Source organism: Salvelinus namaycush, chromosome 4 (assembly GCF_016432855.1).
Source record: "Salvelinus namaycush isolate Seneca chromosome 4, SaNama_1.0, whole genome shotgun sequence".
NCBI classification, from domain to species: Eukaryota; Metazoa; Chordata; class Actinopteri; order Salmoniformes; family Salmonidae; genus Salvelinus; species Salvelinus namaycush.
The window spans coordinates 49,851,021-49,869,453 of NC_052310.1; the positions used below are offsets into that span (position 1 = coordinate 49,851,021).

Here is an 18,433-nt window from a genome sequence, read left to right on the forward strand (position 1 = left end):
CCCTGCGGTTGCGGGCAGTGCAGTTGCCGTACCAGGCGGTGATAGAGCCCGACAGGATGCTCTCAATTGTGCATCTGTAAACGTTTGTGAGCAACCTGAGGTTGAAGAGATGCTGTTGCGCCTTCTTCACCACACTATCTGTGTGGGTGGACCATTTCAGATCGTCGGTGACGTGTACGCCGAGGAACTTAAAAGCTTTTCACCTTCTCAACTGTGGTCCTGTCGATGTGGATAGGCGTGTACTCTGCTGTTTCCTGTTTTTCAGGTCTCTCCAGAGATGTACAATCGGGTTCAAGTCCGGTCTCTGGCTGTGCCACTCAAGGACATTCAGAGACTTGTCCCAAAGCCACTGCTGCCTTGTCTTGGCTGTGTGCTTAGGGTTGTTGTCTTGTTGGAAGGTGAACCTTTGCCTCAGTCTGAGGTCCTGAACGCTCTGGAGCAGGTTTTCATCAAGGATTTCTCTGTACTTTGCTCCGTTCATCTTTCCCTCAATCCTGACTAGTCTCCCAGTCCCTGCCGCTGAAAAACATCCCCACAGCATGATTATGTTGCCACCACCATTTTTCACCGTAGGGATGGTGCCAGGTTTCCTCCAGACAGTTCAATCTTGGTTTCATCAGACCAGAGAATCTTGTTTCTCATGGTCTGAGAATCTTTTAGGTGCCTTTTGGCAAACTCCAAGCGGGCTGCCATGTGCCTTTTACTGAGGAGTGGCTTCCATCTGGCCACTCTACCATAAAGGCCTGATTGGTGGAGTGCTGCAGAGATCGTTGTCCTTCTGGAAGGTTCTCCCATCTCCACAGAAGAACTCTGGAGCTCTGTCAGAGTAACCATCGGGTTCTTGGTCACCTCCCTGACCAAGGCCGTTCTCCCCTGATTGCTCAGTTTGGCCAGTTCTAGAAGGAGTCTTGGTGGTTCCAAACCTCTTCCATTTAAGAATGATGGAGGCGACTGTTCTTAGGGACCTTCAATGCTGCAGAAATATTTTGGTACCCTTCCCCAGATCTGTGCCTCAACACAATCCTGTCTCGGAGCTCTACGGATTATTCCTTCAACCTCATAGCTTGGTTTTTACTCTGACATGCACTGTCAACTGTGGGACCTTATATAGACAGGTGTGTGCCTTTCCAAATCATGTCCAATCAATTGAATTTACCACAGGTGGATTCTTATCACGTTATAGAAACATATCAAGGATAATCAATGGAAACAGGATGCACCTTAGCTCAATTTTGAGTTTCATAGCAAAGGGTCTGAATACTTGTTTAAATGATGTATTTCTGTTTTTCATTTTTAATAAATTAGCCCTAAAAATTGTCATTTTTGTCATTATGGGCTATTGTGAATAGATTGCTGAGGAAAACAATTTCAATTTTAGAGAGACTGTAACGTAACAAAATGTGGAAAAAGGCAATCAGTCTGAATAATTTCCGATAGCACTGCATATACAAAATTATTGGGACACCCCTTCCAATTAGTGGATTAGACTATTTCAGCCACACCCGTTAGTGACAGGTGTATTAAATCGAGCACACAGCCATGTGATCTCCATAGACAAACATTGGCAGTAGAATGGCCTTACTTAAGAGCTAAGTGACTTACAACGTGGCACCGTCATAGGATGGCACCTTTCCAACAAGTCAGTTTCCTGCCTCTGGTCTGATTAAACAAAAATAGAACTGTTTGGCCATAATGACCATTATGTTTGGAGGAAAAAGGGGGATGCTTGCAAGCCAAAGAACACCATCCCAACCGTGAAGCACGGGGGTGGCAGCATCATGTTGTGGGGGTGCTTTGCTGCAGGAGGGACTGGTGCACGTCACAAAATAGATGGCATCATGAGGGAGGAAAATTATGTGGATATATTGAAGCAACATCTCAAGACATCCGTCAGGAAGTTAAAGCTTGGTCACAAATGGGTCTTCCAAATGGACAATGACCCCAAGCATACTTCCAAAGTTGTGGCAAAATGGCTTAAGGACAACAAAGTCAAGGTATTGGAGTGGCCATCACAAAGCCCAGACCTCAATCCCATAGAAAATGTGTGGGCAGAACTGAAAAAGCTTGTGCGACCAAGGAGGCCTACAAACCTGACTCAGTTACACCAGCTCTGTCAGGAGAAATGGGCCAAAATTCACCCAACTTCTTGTGGGAAGCTTGTGGAAGGCTACCTGAAACATTTTACCCAAGTTAAACAATTTAAAGGCAATGCTACCAAATACTAATTGAGTGTATGTAAACTTCTGACCCACTGGGAATGTAATGAAATAAATAAAAGCTGAAATAAATCATTCTCTCTATTATTATTCTGACATTCACATTCTTAAAATAAAGTGGTGATCCTAACTGACCTAAAATGAGGAATTTTTACTCGGATTAAATGTCAGGAATTGTGGAAAAACTGAGTTTAAATGTATTTGGCTGAGGTGTATGTAAACTTCCGACTTCAACTGTATAATGGTCCTTTCCTGTTTCAGCATGATAATGCCCCCGTGCACAAAGCGAGGTCCATACAGAAATGGTTTGTAGAGATCGGTGTGGAACAATTTGACTGACCTGCACAGAGCCCTGACCTCAACCCCATAAAACACCTTTGGGAGGAATTGGAACGCCGACAGCGAGCCAGGCCTAATCGCCCAACATCAGTGCCGACCTCACTAATTATCTTGTGGCTGAATGGAAGCAAGTCCCCACAGCAATGTTACAACATCTAGTGGAAAGCCTTCCCAGAAGAGTGGAGGCTGTTATAGCAGCAAAAGAGGGACCAACTCCATATTAATGCCCTTGATTTTGGAATAAGTTGTTCGACGAGCAGGTGTCCACATACTTTTGGTAATATAGTGTCGTTTCGGCAGATAGGAAGAGGCGAAACGAGAGAACTCACTCGCCAAAATGTGTCCAGAATAAGCCCAACGCTTTTCCATGTGCATAATATGCAGACCTAAGCTTGTCGCCTGCCTTCCAGTGTTGCCAACTCCTCAGTAAGGAAAGTAGCTATTGGCTGTCCTAAAAGTCGCTAGAAGTCGCTATATGATGTCATCGCCTAATTTGCATAATTGACCATGTGCATGTATTTGTGATGGACGCTGTAGGAGAAAGGAATAACGTCGTGGGAGAGACAAAAAGTGAGTAAAAAACACCCTAAATATGTTTAGAACTACAAATGAACTTTATTCTGTCGATTCTTGTTTTTTTTATGTCACAATTCCAACCCTCCTCCTTTATCCTAGCTTGGGACCGGCAAAAGTGACCCAAAAGAGACACTGGCGGAGTTACTTAGTTTTTTATTTTATTTAATTTTGGGGGGTTTTGTATTTTAGTTTAGTTTTCTTAATTTAGTTTGGTTTTTAACCTTATGGTCCACTTAGGAGTCCACAACAAGTCACAGTCAAACATGAACATTTTTAACCATAACATTTTTTTTTTTTTTGTACAGTCTAAATGGACCAAAACGAGACAATAGAAAAAACTGTCAATGGCAATGTGAGAAAATTATGGTAACTAGTCTGGCACTAATTCAGGTAAAAAAAAACGTTTTTTATGTAAGCCAGGGCGGGATCAGCCAGAGGCCGCTTCCCGCTGCACGATTCATTTGCAGTCTGGACGCGGAGGGGTGAACATCTCCTGCTCTGACTGGACCCGGGAGGGACTGGGCCGCCTGTGAGTGCTTTGGGACGGGGCTGCTTGTTGAGAAGAGGAAGAACGATACGTGCTTTCACGTCAGAGTCTCCAAAAGTCTCCAATAACACCAGAAAAAGTCGCTAGATTTGTCGCTAGTCGATTTTTTGAAAATGTGTCGCTAGAGGAGTCTGAATCCTCGCCAAATATAGCGACAAAGTCGCTAAATTGGCAACACTGCTGCCTTCCCGCTTTTGGAACAAAGACTCCCATTGCGGATATATGAGCATTTCGTCATTATATACAGATCTCTGGTTTCAGCCTCTTGCGAATTGGAAAGGAAAATTGGCGGGTGCACAGTGCACTGTTAGTAGCTGGATTCCCCTAAAGAGAATTGGTATTTCGCCAAAAGTATAGGCTATAATTACTCCTGTTTAAATAAAATCATTCAAGATACTTCACCAGGAAGTATTACTTAGCTACAGATGATCATTAGCTTCTTTAAAAATGTTTTGCTGTGAATTGATTCAAATCACAAACGTGTTGGCCTATGCCTACTTGGGAAGACCGCAATTTGGGTAGTGAGTGTGGCAATAGGTCTAACTGATTGAGTTGTGACTGTCAGGGGTGTGTGGCTAAGATATGGTGAGTCTCTCCAGAATGCACTCAGCTGTCTCCCGCCAATTCTTGTGCATTCATGTTTCATTGTGTGAAATGTTTACCCTTTGATTGTTTTGTTTTTGATCAATTCCCCATTACATATGCCACTAATAGGCCTAGGAAATGTACTGTTAATCCCCCGTTATTTGGTTACATTGATTTCTGTTAATGCATGTATTAATTAATTCGTCATTTACCATTCTCGGACTGGAAACGTTGTTTGCGGAGTTAACAACCTGCTACACTTGTAAGAAACACGTTTTGGTTTATTACATTACCATTACGAGTTTTGTAACATTTCAAAAAATATATATAGTTTTGAGTGCTCAATGTGAACAATGAGCATGTGCCTGGATCCAGCGCTGATTTTAGCATGTAAATCTTGGTGGGGCAAACTACCCCCCAAAAATGGGTGGATGCATGCCAGCAAAGCCACTACACAACAGTAAACAAGACATTAATTGCATTCAAACGGTGCCCACAAACTGTTTGGGTCTAAATAAAACTGTCCCAACAGCAGTCCCAACACCTTACCACTGCTACACCTGGTTATCAGCTGAGGCTTGTCTGACAGTAAAACAGTTCATTCAGCCTCCGTTACTGCCTTTTAAAAAAACAGCTGATATGGCTGACTTGCTTAAACAAATGTGGTTTCTATGAATAATTTAGATGTACAAACTATGGCATAAGGTCACGACGAGCGGATAAGAGGTCATTTGTAATTTCAATTAAGACATTAATGAGCGAGCTAGGACGGACATAGTCAATATAACTATTTGCTCAGCACTTTTGAAATGTACAGCGACATAATTCAGAACATGGGCCGTTCTTACAGTATTCTCCCTGTACAGCAAGTCAGAACCGTTGGATAAATAAATGGGGCATATAAGCAGACAATGAAAGCTCTTACAATAATCGAAGATTACATTTCTCTAAAACAGGCTATAGGCTACATGTGCACCACCAAGTCAGAACAGTAGGCTAAATTATGAGGGGAAAAGTGACCAAATTATTAGGGTGAGGCACATGGGTTAATAACAGCTTACTACACAACATACACTTAGTATTATTTTCTTAGCTACAGATAGTATACCCCTGGGATATTACATCATTTATGCAGCAGCATACAAGACATTTTTGGACTCACCTTGTTGTGCTGTGCTCACTTGAACAGCGCAGCGGTCCTTCGTGGGGAAATCTTGTGTTGACACTTTGTCATCAAAGTCTGGCATTCTCTGGATTTATAGTGCTTTCAAGACAACTGGGAACTCGGAAAAAACAAGGTTGAATCATGATGACATCAGTGATCTTCAGGTCAGAGCTCTAGAAAGAGGCCAGAGTTCCCGACTTGCAATTCCGAGTTGGATGACCGTTCAAAACGTATTTTCCTAGTTGGAGCTCGTTTTTTCCCGAGTCCTCAGTTGTCTTGAACTCACTGAAGTCAGATTTCCTAGTTCCGACTTTCCAGTTGTTTTGACTTGTATAAAGCTGGAAAGACTTATAAAAGTATCTCCAAAAGCCTTGATGTTTATCAGTCCACTGTAAGACAAATTGTATATAAATAGAGAAAGTTCAGCACTGTTGCTACTCTCCCTATGAGGGGCTGTCCTGCAAAGATGACTGCCAGAGCACAGCGCAGAATGCTCAATGAGGTTAAGAAGAATCCTAGAGTGTCAGCTAAAGACTTACAGAAATCTCTGGAACACGATACGTGAAACACTAAACAAGAATGGTGTTCATGGGAGAACACTACGGAAGAAGCCACTGCTGTCCAAAAGAAAACATTTCTGCACGTCTGAAGTTCGCAAAAGAGCACCTGGATGTTCAGCAGTGCTACTGGCAAAAAATGAAACTAAAGTTCAGTTATTTGGAAGGAACACACAACACTATGTGTAGAGAAAAAAAGGCACAGCACTCCAACATCAAAACCTCATCCCAACTGTACAGTATGGTGGAGGGAGCATCATGGCTTGGGGCTGCTTTGCTGTCTCAGGGCCTGGAAATGTTTGCTATCATCGACAGAAAAATGAATTTCCAAGTTTATCAAGACATTTTGCAGGAGAATGTAAGGATATCTGTCCGCTAATTGAAGCTCAACATAAGTTGGGTGATGCAACAGGACAACAACCCAAAACACAGAATTAAATCAACAACAGAATGGCTTCAACAGAAGAAAATATGCCTTCTGCAGTGGCCCAGTCAGAGTCTTGACCTCAACTCAATTGAGATGCTGTGGTATGACCTCGAGAGAGGTTCACACCAGACATCCCAAGAATATTGATGATGTGAAACAGTTTTGTAAAGAGGAATGGTCCAAAATTCCTCCTGACTGTTGTGCAGGTCTGATCCACAACTACAGAAAACGTTTGGTTGAGGTTATTGCTGCCAAAGGAGGGTCAACCAGTTAATAAATCTAAGGGATCACGTACTTTTCCCACCCTGCACTGTGAATGTTTACACAGTGTTCAATAGAGACATGAAAACGTATAATTGTTTGTGTGTTATTAGTTTAAGCAAACTGTGTTTGTCTGTTGTTGTGGGGCCCCACAAGGGTGCATTCTCAGCCCTCTCCTGTACTCCCTGTTCACCCATGACTGCGTGGCCATGCACGCTTCCAACTCAATCATAAAGTTTGCAGACGACACTACAGTGGTAGGCTTGATTACCAACAACGACGAGACGGCCTACAGGGAGGAAGTGAGGGCCCTCGGAGTGTGATGTCAGGAAAATAACCTCACACTCAACATCAACAAAACAAAGGAGATGATCGTGGACTTCAGGAAACAGCAGAGAGAGCACCCCCCTATCCACATCGACGGGACAGTAGTGGAGAAGGTGGAAGGTTTTAAGTTCCTCAGCGTACACATCACGGACAAACTGAAATGGTCCACCCACACAGACAGCGTAGTGAAGAAGGCGCAGTAGCGCCTCTTCAACCTCAAGAGGCTGAAGAAATTTGGCTTGTCACCAAAAACATTCACAAACCTTTACAGATGCACAACCGAGAGCATTCTGTCGGGCTGTATCACAGCCTGGTACGGCAACTGCTCCGCCCACAACCGTAAGGCTCTCCAGAGGGTAGTGCGGTCTGCACAACGCATCACCAGGGGCAAACTACCTGCCCTCCAGGACACCTACACCAGCCGATGTCACAGGAAGGCCAAAAAGATCATCAAGGACAACAACCACCCTAGCCACTGCCTGTTCACCCCGCTATCATCCAGAAGGCGAGGTCAGTACAGGTGCATCAAAGCTGGGACCGAGAGACTGAAAAACAGCTTCTGTCTCAAGGCCATCAGACTGTTAAACAGCCATCACTAACATTGAGTGGCTGCTGCCAATGTAACAGTATAACTTTAAACCGCCCCCTCGCCCCGACACGGGCGCGAACCAGGGACCCTCTGCACACATCAACAACTGACACCCACGAAGCGTCGTTACCCATCGCTCCACAAAAGCCGCGGCCCTTGCAGAGCAAGGGGAAACCCTACTTAAGTCTCAGAGCAAGCGACGTAACTGATTGAAATGCTAGTAGCGCGTACCCGCTAACTAGCTAGCCATTTCACATCCGTTACACTCACCCCCCTTTCAACCTCCTCCTTTTCCGCAGCAACCAGTGATCCGGGTCAACAGCATCAATGTAACAGTATAACTTTAAACCGCCCCCTCGCCCCGACACGGGCGCGAACCAGGGACCCTCTGCACACATCAACAACGGTCGCCCACGAAGCATCGTTACCCATCGCTCCACAAAAGCCACGGCCCTTGCAGAGCAAGGGGAAACCCTACTTAAGTCTCAGAGCAAGCGACGTAACTGATTGAAATGCTAGTAGCGCGTACCCGCTAACTAGTTAGCCATTTCACATCCGTTACACCAACATACAGACTCAAATCTCAAGCCACTTTAATAATTAGATGTAATAAATGTATCACTAGTCACTTTAAAGAATGCCAGTTTATATAATGTTTACATACCCTACATTACTCATCTCATATGTATATACTGTACTCTATACCATCTACTGCATCTTGCATATGCCGTTTGGCCATCACTCATCCATATATTTATGTACATATTCTTATTCATCCCTTTACACTTGTGTGTATAAGGTAGTTGTTGTGAAATTGTTAGATTACTTGTTCGATATTACTGCACTGTCGGAACTAGAAATACAAGCATTTCACTACACTCGCATTAACATTTGCTAACCATGTGTATGTGACCAATACTATTTGATTTGATTTGACTCAGATCAAATTTTATGACCAATTTATGCAGAATTCCAGGTAATTCCAAAGGGTTCACATAATTTTGCTTGCCACTGTATAATGTGATTTGACGTAATTTTATCTGTGGCCATTGACCTTGAGCCTTCTTTGATGGGCACTTCTAATGTAATTCTATGGCAGCACCGAAGGGGCATGAATTTTTTAGCTCTACCCTTAGATTTTGCGGTGTCGTAGTGTCCCCATGAGTGACAGAACACTGAGCCAATCACGGCGCAACTAGAGAACATTACCAACCCCTACGCTCCATATTTTCCGCTGGCTGCCCCATCACCACAGAACTCGGAAAAAGCATTACAAGCATTTTGCTACACCCGCAATAACATCTGCTAAACATGTGTATGTGGACAATAAAATTTGATTTGATTTGAAAGCACAGAGCTAGGCTAAAACACCAGCATTTTGAGGTGGCTTACTCAAGGAATAAAAAAGGGACCAAGTTTGTATGCAGCTTTATTAACTTAATGTTTTTTTTTTTTTTTTTTTACATTTATTGCAAACTGATATGTGACACGTATAAATGCCAAAATAACATGCTAAAAATGTGGGGCTCAAAACCTGCCCTGAATGATGGGTCGCCACTGCCTGGAGGCTATCTCAGAGTTCTATACGCTCATTTCTTTAGCCTCCAATTGATCACAGTTTATCCATTCCATCCGCCGGATACGTTCAGAACGAATTCGCCCAATTGGTTACTGCTGCGCATGCGCCGTATTCTGTTGACCAATCCGCTTCCCTATATGATAACATGTGATAGTAATCCACGTCTGCGAAATGATGTTTGCGTAGTCTGTCAAATTGGTGTGATGTGCTTGAATATTGTTTCCTCTTGGAATGGATTTAGAAGAGGCATTTCAACTAGTCGGAGAATTCGGATCATATCAGAAGCAGATGGTGTTGGTTCTTGTGTTGCTACAGGTTTGTTTTTATTAACTTTCCTTTTTTTCCGTGGAAAACGTATGCCACCCACAGCTAGTTAGCTGTATTAGCTAGCAATCTAATACATTTACTATATTTTCTGAATGCATTATAGTATGTCGTCAAACTTAGTGTGGGGCAAGCCAGCTAGTAGTCTCGCTGTTATTGTTATCGAGCCATAGCTAAACTACTTAGCTAACGTTATTTGGCTAGATAATGAAATCACAGAAGCTTTGAAGTAGCTTGCTGAATCCTAGCTAGCTATCTCTACCGTCATTTGCATACCCATTAAAGCCACAGTCTGCAATATTTCCTGCTGTTTAATGGCCATTAATTAATTTTACTCAGTTCTTGAAGAATATAACTTATAAATGAAATATGACAAATGGTTTATCCTATAACCCAATATCTAAGAGCCAATTTATGCTTGATCCGAAAATGTTTTCGGAGGCGCTGTATGGGTGTGTGACGCAATTGCCAAGTCTCTGGAGGCACGCAGAGGACAAATTGAGCACCGCATCGCCATGCGCATCTCAAATTTTGTAAAAATGAGGTCTCATGTAGCTCTGCATTGACATGATTGGTGGACGGTAGGTGAGAGCGGAAGGACTTGTATAAACACAAATTCACTTACCATGACAACTTCCTTCACAACCGGTAACTTAGCGGTTAAGACCGTTGGGCCAATAACCGAAAGGTTGCTGGTTCGAATCTCTGAGCCGGCTAGTTGGAAAATGTCTCTGCCCTTGAGCAAGGCACTTAACCCTAATTGCTCCTGTAAGTCGCTTTGGATAAGAGCATTTGCTAAATGACTGCCGGAACAGGATCTGACACCTGTGGCTGTCGTTCCGGAACCTATTTGGTTGAATACTTTACCTCTAGTGGCATAAACGATAATTGTAACTTTTTGCAATGTAAAAATTCTAATAAACGCGATCACTAATATGCCATCACCAGCGAGTGAGCTGCATATCATTGGGTGAAACTAAAGCATTTTTTGAAATATAATTTCCTCATTGTCTCCATAAATCTAGGCCTAGGAAATTGATGGATTCAAGACAAGGTCGTTTTCACTGATCTCAGTTTCGGTGTCAAAGTAGCTTGTCATTTCGATCATTTGTGCGGTATAATGGTTCTTTCAAGAAAACTGGTAACTCGGGGAGGAAACGAGGTCGAATCATGACGTCAGTGATCCATCTTCAGGTAGTTCCCCACTTGGAATTCCGAGTTTAGATAAAAGTCCCAAACAAATTTTCCCAGTCGGAGCTTGTTTTTCCCTATTTCCCAGTTGACTTAAACGTACTGAAGTCGGAGATTTTCCAGCTCCGTGTTCCCCGTTTTGAACGCGGCATTAAAAAAAGATTGTCATGTAAAATGACGAAGAATTGCATGAAATGCGCCTATAAAGGCCCCAAAAATAATGTCCCCCATGTGTGTAACATCTGTAAGTGGCTCTACTCTTCTGCCCTATGTCACTCGGCAAATGTGTTGATATACATTCAATGCTTTATTATAAAGGTGGGTTATTTTTTATGCGTTCCGGTACCTCCGAGCTCCCCAGCTCTGCCATGCCAATCTCCGGAATTTCAGAGGATTTGAGCAGGTCAGGCTGTTCAATTGCAGAATGTGTGAAAGGCGATAGCTAATTAAATACCATTGATGGATAGATCACTTGGGTAGCTAGGTCTTTATTACTTGCTTGGCACTCAGCTTGGTTTTGTTTTCCAGGTGTATATGGCATGCCAGTCCATGCTCATTGTGCTCATTGGCGCTATACCAGAATACCACATTGAACAAGGTGACCACTCCAACTATGAGGAGCTCATCAAACACGTTACATTTACAGAGGATGTCAACTCCATCGTGACGGAGGTGAGCGGTCACCGTTCATGATTCAATAGGAGCAAAAATGTGCCGTGCTTGAGAATGTAGCGTCATTCACACCTGTGTAAGGAATTTAACACATTTAAAAAATAATCTACACAATGATAATATATGAATGCCATCTTCCTGTCTCTTTCCTTCCTTTTCTCTTAGTGGTTCCTTCTAAAGCAACAGGCTTACAAGGTCAGCTTGGCAGGCTCTTTGTTCTTTGCTGGGGTCTTGATTGGAAATGTGTTTTTTGGACCCCTCTCTGACAAGATTGGAAGGAAACCAGTCTTCCTAACAGGTGACAAATGAGGTTCACAACTTTTCATATTTTGATCTTAATCCATATCCTCTAAAATATTTGACTGGCTGATATGATATAGCAGCCATTAGGAAATGTTGTTCTGACCTGCTTCCTTGCAGGCTACTTTTCAGCCCAGCTAATAGTGTCACTGGTAAACATCTGAGAGCTATGGTTAGGCCTCATCATTCATAATTTAAAAAAAAACATTTTGCTTGTGGACTGCTACATCATTGATAACATGCTCTTTTAGCAACTTTCTCTTTGACAAACCAACTTTTTTGCTCTCTGTTTCTCTCTCTCTCAGCTCTGTTCTTTGAGGTGGTGTTTGGCTATGCCACAGCCTTTGCTCCCAGCTATGAGGTGTTTGCGTTGTCGCGCCTGCTGGTGGGTCTGATGAATGGGGGTATGTCCCTCGTCTGTTTTGTGCTCACCCAGGAGTATGTGGGCAAGGCCTACTGGGCCATGACAGGTACAAATAATCATTATGACAAATGTTTACCAGCTACAGTAACTAAGGAAGGTGGGACTAGGATTGGACAAAGGGTCAATTGTAGTCAGTCTGTCGACATAAGAAAGTGGTCTGACACTATTGGAAAGTATTTTAAAAGTTGTCTCTGGTGTTTGTTTTTCAGGGACCTTGACTAATATGACCTTTGCTGTGGGTATTGCCCTGTTTGGTGCCCTTGGCTACTATATCAGACCATGGCGTACCCTGGCAACAGCAGCTAATTCTCCTGGCGTCCTGTTTTTTCTACTTTGTGTGTAAGTAACTTTTTTTAGGATGATTATTCCAAGAAAGCAATTGCATTAGAACCTTTACTGACACCTTTCCCAATACATTTTACCGCATGTGTGAGACTGTAGTTTGCTGATGAAACAAATAGCAAGTTGACCTTTTCGTCTCCTGTTTTTTTTAATTTCTTGTTCTTGTTTTTCTGGCTGAGGCAGGACTCTCCCGGAGTCTCCACGCTGGCTGTATTCCCGTGGTTACACGGAGAAGGCGGAGGAGGTTTTGCAGTACATAGCTGTGCGGAATGGGAACAGCAATGCTGCAGCCAAAGTAAAGCTCCGTATGTGTCCTGGCTCTGTCAAGACTGGTAACCAGGGCAACAATGGCCCTGGCTTCCTCGACCTGTTCACCCACACAGTGCTCCGCTGGAGAACCGTGGTGCTCATGTATGTCTGGTGAGTTAGCACATCATGAGCTGAACCACTGGGAAACCAGAGGGACTCGCTTTTTGCAAGGTCATTAATAGTGCACAGATAGTATCAACAGCTCACAACGATGCTTACGTTCAGTATATGTTGTTTTAAAGACCTTTCACACTGAAGACTTTAAACATAACCAACCTTAGATTGACACTGTCTGTGGATGTGCTTTAGGTATTCCTGCAGCCTGGTGTACTATGGGCTGACCATGAATGCCAGTGAGGAAAGTGGGAACCGCTACTTCAGTGTTGCCATGTATGGACTAGTGGAGCTCCCAGCCTACCCTCTCTGTATCTATTTCATAAACAAGCAGTGGTAAGATTCTCACCACCTGTGATGATATTCTATGAATTAAAGTGTCAGTGGTGCACTGAATAAATGTCTTGATTTATGGTTAAAAATTCAGAAGTTGAATCGTAATAGTTTCACAAGACCATATATTCTCCTCAGCTGTGATAAACAGTTGGAATTTGTGCCTGTTTGTTAGGGCTGGGAGAAGGAAAACCATGGCCAGCTTTCTGGGTTTAGCTGGCTTGTCATGTCTATGCACTATGTTGGTCCCAGTAACTGCTGGTAAGAGCATTCCATCTACAGTATATTAGATAGATTTGATTCATTATTTTGCTTATTAATCTATTTGTTTATTATTTAGGGCCGGTGTTCAATGCTACTTCTTTAGCTTTGTTAGGAAAGCTGTTGGTCAGTGCGGCTTTCAACATAGTGTATGTCTACACTACTGAACTGTACCCCACTGTTGTAAGGTGAGTGCAGTGCAAACAGATCCCACTAAATTACTTCTATAAAGTACAGTAGAGGGTGCCATTCTCCCATTTTTGAGTGTCAATTCTCACAATGCAATATGGTTTTGTACGGTATGTTGGAGAGGTGTTTAATGTTAAGTGCTTTGTCTTGATGTCAGGAACGCTGGTCTTGGGGTCTGCTCAATGTCTTGCAGAGTCGGAGGGATCCTGGCCCCTTTTGTGCCCTCTATGGTACGTCAGCAGAATATCATTAATATGACGAGGGACAAAAATCATCAGTCTTTTTTTGTCACAATTGTAATCAAATCAAATGTATTTATATAGCCCTTCTTACATCAGCTGATATCTCAGTGCTGTACAGAAACCCAGCCTAAAACCACAAACAGCAAGCAATGCAGGTGTAGAAGCACAGTGGCTAGGAAAGGCCAAAACCTAGGAAGAAACCTAGAGGAACCAGGCTATGAGGGGTGGCCAGTCCTCTTCTGGCTGTGCCAGGTGGAGATTATAACAGAACATGGCCAAGATGTTCAAATGTTCATAAATGACAAGCATGGTCAAATAATAATAATCACAGTATTTGTCGAGGGTGCAGCAAGTTAGCACCTCAGGAGTAAATGTCAGTTGGCTTTTCATAGCCAATCATTAAGAGTATCTCTACTGCTCCTGCTGTCTCTAGAGAGTTGAAAACAGCAGGTCTGGGACAGGTAGCACGTCCGGTGAACAGGTCAGGGTTCCATAGCCGCAGGCAGAACAGTTGAACGGTATTTATTTGAACCCCTCAAGCTTAAGCTGTGTTTTGTTTGCTATGTGTTTCAGAGAGACTTACACACCTCTATGCCCTTCCTGGTGTTCTGTCTCAGTGGGATCTCTGCTGGCTGCCTGGGTCTCCTTCTCCCTGAGACACTTAACAAACCCATCTCAGAGACACTGGAGGAGCTCAGCAACCCTGCTTACCACCGCATTGTAGAGACCAAGGTAGGATCATAACTCTGTTCATTATATTGGGTAAGTTACCCCCTAGCTTCGGACGTCGAGCTTCTCACATACAGTACCAGTCAAAAGTTTGGACACAGCTACTCATTCAAGGGTTTTTCTTTGACTATTTTCTACATTGTAGACTAATAGTGAAGACATCAAAACTATGGCAGAACACATGGAATCATGTAGTAACCAAACAAAATTGTTAAACATATCTAAATATATTTGAGATTCTTCCAGGGATCCACCCGTTGCTTTGACAGCTTTGCACACTCTTGGCATTCTCTCAATCAGCTTCACCTGGAATGCTTTTCCAACAGTCTTGAAGGAGTTCCCACATATGCTGAGGGATTGTTGGCTGCTTTTCCTCCACTCTGGTGGGAACTATCCATGCAGAGATCATCCGTTCACCTACTCTGCGTCTCACAAAGATACAGCGGTTGGAACCAAAAATCTCAAATTTGGACTCATCAGACCAAAGGAAAGATTTCCACCGGTCTAATGTCCATTGCTCGTGTTTCTTGGCCCAAGCAAGTCTCTTATTGGTGTCCTTTTAGTAGTGGTTTCTTTGCAGCAATTTGACCATGAAGGCCTGATTTCATGCAGTCTCCTCTGAACAGTTGCTGTTACTTCAACTCTGTGAAGCATTTATTTGGGCAGCAATTTCTGAGGCTGGTAACTAATGAACTTATCCTCTGCAACAGAGGTAACTCGGGGTCTTCCTTTCCTGTGGCGGTCCTTATGAGAGCCAGTTTCATCATAGCGCTTGACGGTTTTTACGACTGCACTTGAAGAAACGTTTAAAAGTTCTTGACATTTGGGTGGCGACTTTGAAGAATCTCAAATATAAAATGTATTTCGATTTAATACTTTTTTTTGGTTACTACATGATTCCATATGTTTCATAGTTTTGATGTCTTCACTATTATTCTACAATGTAGAAAATGGTAAAAATAAAAACCCTTGAATGAGTGGGTGTGTCAAATTTTACTTGTACTGTAGTTCGAAAGCCTGGTGACGTTCTCCTCAGGAAGAAAATATAAAGGGGTGGAGTATAACTAGTGAATGGTTTGATTGTGGCAACCCATCACATGTTTTGCATCGGTGGTGCTCCAAACGGAGTTTGTGACTATGATTTTTAAAACAAGCTAGCAAGCCTATGTCTGACACTAGGAAAATATAAAAAAATTAAAATAAACGAAAAACAAGGAAATGTCTCTCCTGAGGGCAAATTCAAGTTCTGAATGCCAGCGCTCCCATTCAAATGAAAATCCAGTATTGATGTTCTCCAGACTTCCAATAGTTGAGATGGGATTGAGAAGGATGGTCAGGTGAGACTAGTTACGCCCCCTATCCAAATGCAAGTTTACAATGATCTTAAATGTAATTCCTGCTTAACATTCTGTATCTTGGGGGATTGGTTTGTTCCGTTATACAGACACACTTGTTTGAAGAGGACCAATCGAAAACCAACCACAATCAGTGACTCACTCTTTGAACAAGAGAAGTCAGAGGCAATCCGACAGGAGAGACTCTCGAAGCCTGTCCACACACAAGTGCTTTCACAAGGGACCCGATGTGCTCTGTTTCCATGGTGAAGCAAGGACGGGTCATGCCGTGATGGATGGTGGTCCATTTCTACAGGGAACGGCATATGTTTACAATGTTTTCGTGTTATTTTGTTTCTCTCTTTGTATGTGTCTGATACTTTTTGTACTTTACAGTGAAAATCGCAGTTTAGCCGCAGTGAATTGATCAAGTAATCATGTGGTATCAAATGGAAGAGAACTACAATTACTGCCAAAGCTTTCAGTTTCTACTTTGCCAAGTAGTCATTGGGGCCTAATTTATAATTGTTGCGTACATTTAACACTAAATAGCCGCGTGCGCCATTTCTGAAAACTGCACGCACAAAAATATTGAGGTTTAACTTGGCACACGCCATTCATATGCAGGTTTCCCATTGTAAATCAGACCTGTCATAAAACTGAACGAGCATTTACTCCACCTGAAAAACGCCCATCATTCACCTTTTGTGAGGACAATAACGGCCTTATTTTCTGTATAGTTTGGAAGTATTGGAATTAGGCCAAGACGATATCTAAAGGAAATAGCAATGGTGACCTTGATCACATGTCTTTGGAGGGATTGGCCAAATGTTTGTGTTGCTATTTCTTTTAGATACCGTCTTGGCCTAATTCCAATACTTCCAAACTATACAGACAACAAGGCCGTTAAAAGGTTAATGATGGGTGTTTTTCGGGTGGAGTAAATTTGGGGTATTTGACATTTTCTGAAAGACAAAAACAATTGCATGTTTTTGTGGACCTGTAAACGGATCGTTTAGTTATCCTTTTCCCGAACCTAAATATGCTGCACTGCCCGCGAATGCTGATACATTGTCTACTCTGTCAAATGTAAACAGTGACCTTAGTGGTAGCTTACACACGTCAACGCAAAATATCAACTGTCTGTTCACCTGTCAAATTCTACTGTATGTTATAAACCGCGCACCCTGTCGGATACATAGGCTATTAAAATGTTGCTCTACCTAATAATCCCAGTTAAATGAGATGCCCGTGGTAATTTGTTGTATGTCTACTACAAGAATATAAACTCATCATGGCCAGAGAAGGTGAAGAATTTATTCTGCAATGGTTGATATGTATTATGTTTTATAAATTAAATATCTACACTACACATTTCACATTACAGTACTCGGACGTAGCCTGTGAACCGTCTGTTATACTGTTCAACTGCGCTTCAGATCGCATAGAGCAAAATAGGCTGCTTGAAATAGCTTATCTATTTACTACTGGGAAGTGGGTACAATTTTAAATGAGTGATAGACTACCATTCGTCCCATCTTAACTTGTTGTCGGCCTGTAGGCTATTTCGAAACCATCAAAGGTGAAATGATTGTGGAAATTAAATAAATAATAGAAAATATATATGCCTTATTTCAAATTATTTTAGAATGTGATGATGCATTGATATATATTTTTTTCTTTTATCACCTATGGAAAATGATAGAATCTTATTTAGCTAGGCCTACCTGTTTTTTGTTATGAATAGGTGTCGTCATATTTTCACATAGGCTACTACTAGGCTACTTTTGCTTTCTTGCAATGCAGGACTTCAACCACTAGAAACTATGCATGGTCTAAAGTTTGCGGGAGGATAGCACTTTCTCATGTTAAGTTCAGTTTGTATAAATACCAACTTTTGTGTGAAAACGGGCATGCATATTTTGTGTGTACGCAACGTTTATAAATCAAGTCCCTGAAGTTTAAATGGTTTGTTTCAGTTTCCATATAAATATAATTTCTATGTGTTCTGCTGGACAGATCATACGCTAGTTACAATGTGAATACAGATTATGTATAAATATCTATATTGGACAGTGTTGACGATTTGTACAGTATTCAAGGTAATTGGTTTACATTGTGTTGATTCTGGAGTTATAAATAGTTAATGACGGCAAGTAACACCAATTGTGAATGGTAGCTTGCATAATTATATTGTGATGTATAATATGAGAATGACAGTGGAACATGGAATTACTGCACGTGTCATGTTTGGTAATAGTGGTGTCTGGTGTCGTCCGTCCCCCCCCCCCCCCCCCCCCAGAACAGGGTGCATTGTAAATTTCATCGACATTTTAATGTTTTATATCTTAATACTGTTATAAGTAATTATAGTGGTCACTGCCTTAACTCAGGTCACGTTTGGCCTTTTACCCTAGTGAGGTGATTGTCACCATTGACGCAGACAGGAGAGGCCCAGATCAACCATATCGTCCAGAAGCTCTCATCAAAGACTGAGAAGT

At 42.4% G+C, this 18,433-nt stretch overlaps 1 protein-coding gene across 1 annotated transcript; it reads left to right on the forward strand.

Annotated features, from left to right (window-relative positions):
- Positions 1–9,330: 9,330 nt before the first annotated feature.
- slc22a15 (solute carrier family 22 member 15) lies at positions 9,331–18,229 on the forward strand. Its single transcript, XM_038991960.1, has 12 exons — positions 9,331–9,483; positions 11,212–11,355; positions 11,521–11,653; positions 11,961–12,125; positions 12,289–12,418; positions 12,605–12,841; positions 13,040–13,180; positions 13,353–13,438; positions 13,518–13,626; positions 13,785–13,857; positions 14,443–14,601; positions 16,043–18,229. Exons 1-12 carry the CDS (start codon positions 9,400–9,402, stop codon positions 16,088–16,090), a joined length of 1,509 nt encoding a protein of 502 aa, XP_038847888.1. The 5' UTR covers positions 9,331–9,399; the 3' UTR covers positions 16,091–18,229.
- The last annotated feature ends 204 nt before the right edge of the window (positions 18,230–18,433 follow it).

What these genes read in the sequence shown, in the direction of transcription:
- slc22a15 (XM_038991960.1), top strand. Translation starts at nt 9,400, where the DNA reads ATGGATTTAGAAGAGGCATTTCAACTAGTCGGAGAATTCGGATCATAT. An exon ending in TGGTTCTTGTGTTGCTACAG is followed by an intron (nt 9,484 to 11,211) that starts GTTTGTTTTTAT and finishes TTTGTTTTCCAG; the next exon opens with GTGTATATGGCATGCCAGTC. An exon ending in CTGTTTTTTCTACTTTGTGT is followed by an intron (nt 12,419 to 12,604) that starts GTAAGTAACTTT and finishes TGGCTGAGGCAG; the next exon opens with GACTCTCCCGGAGTCTCCAC.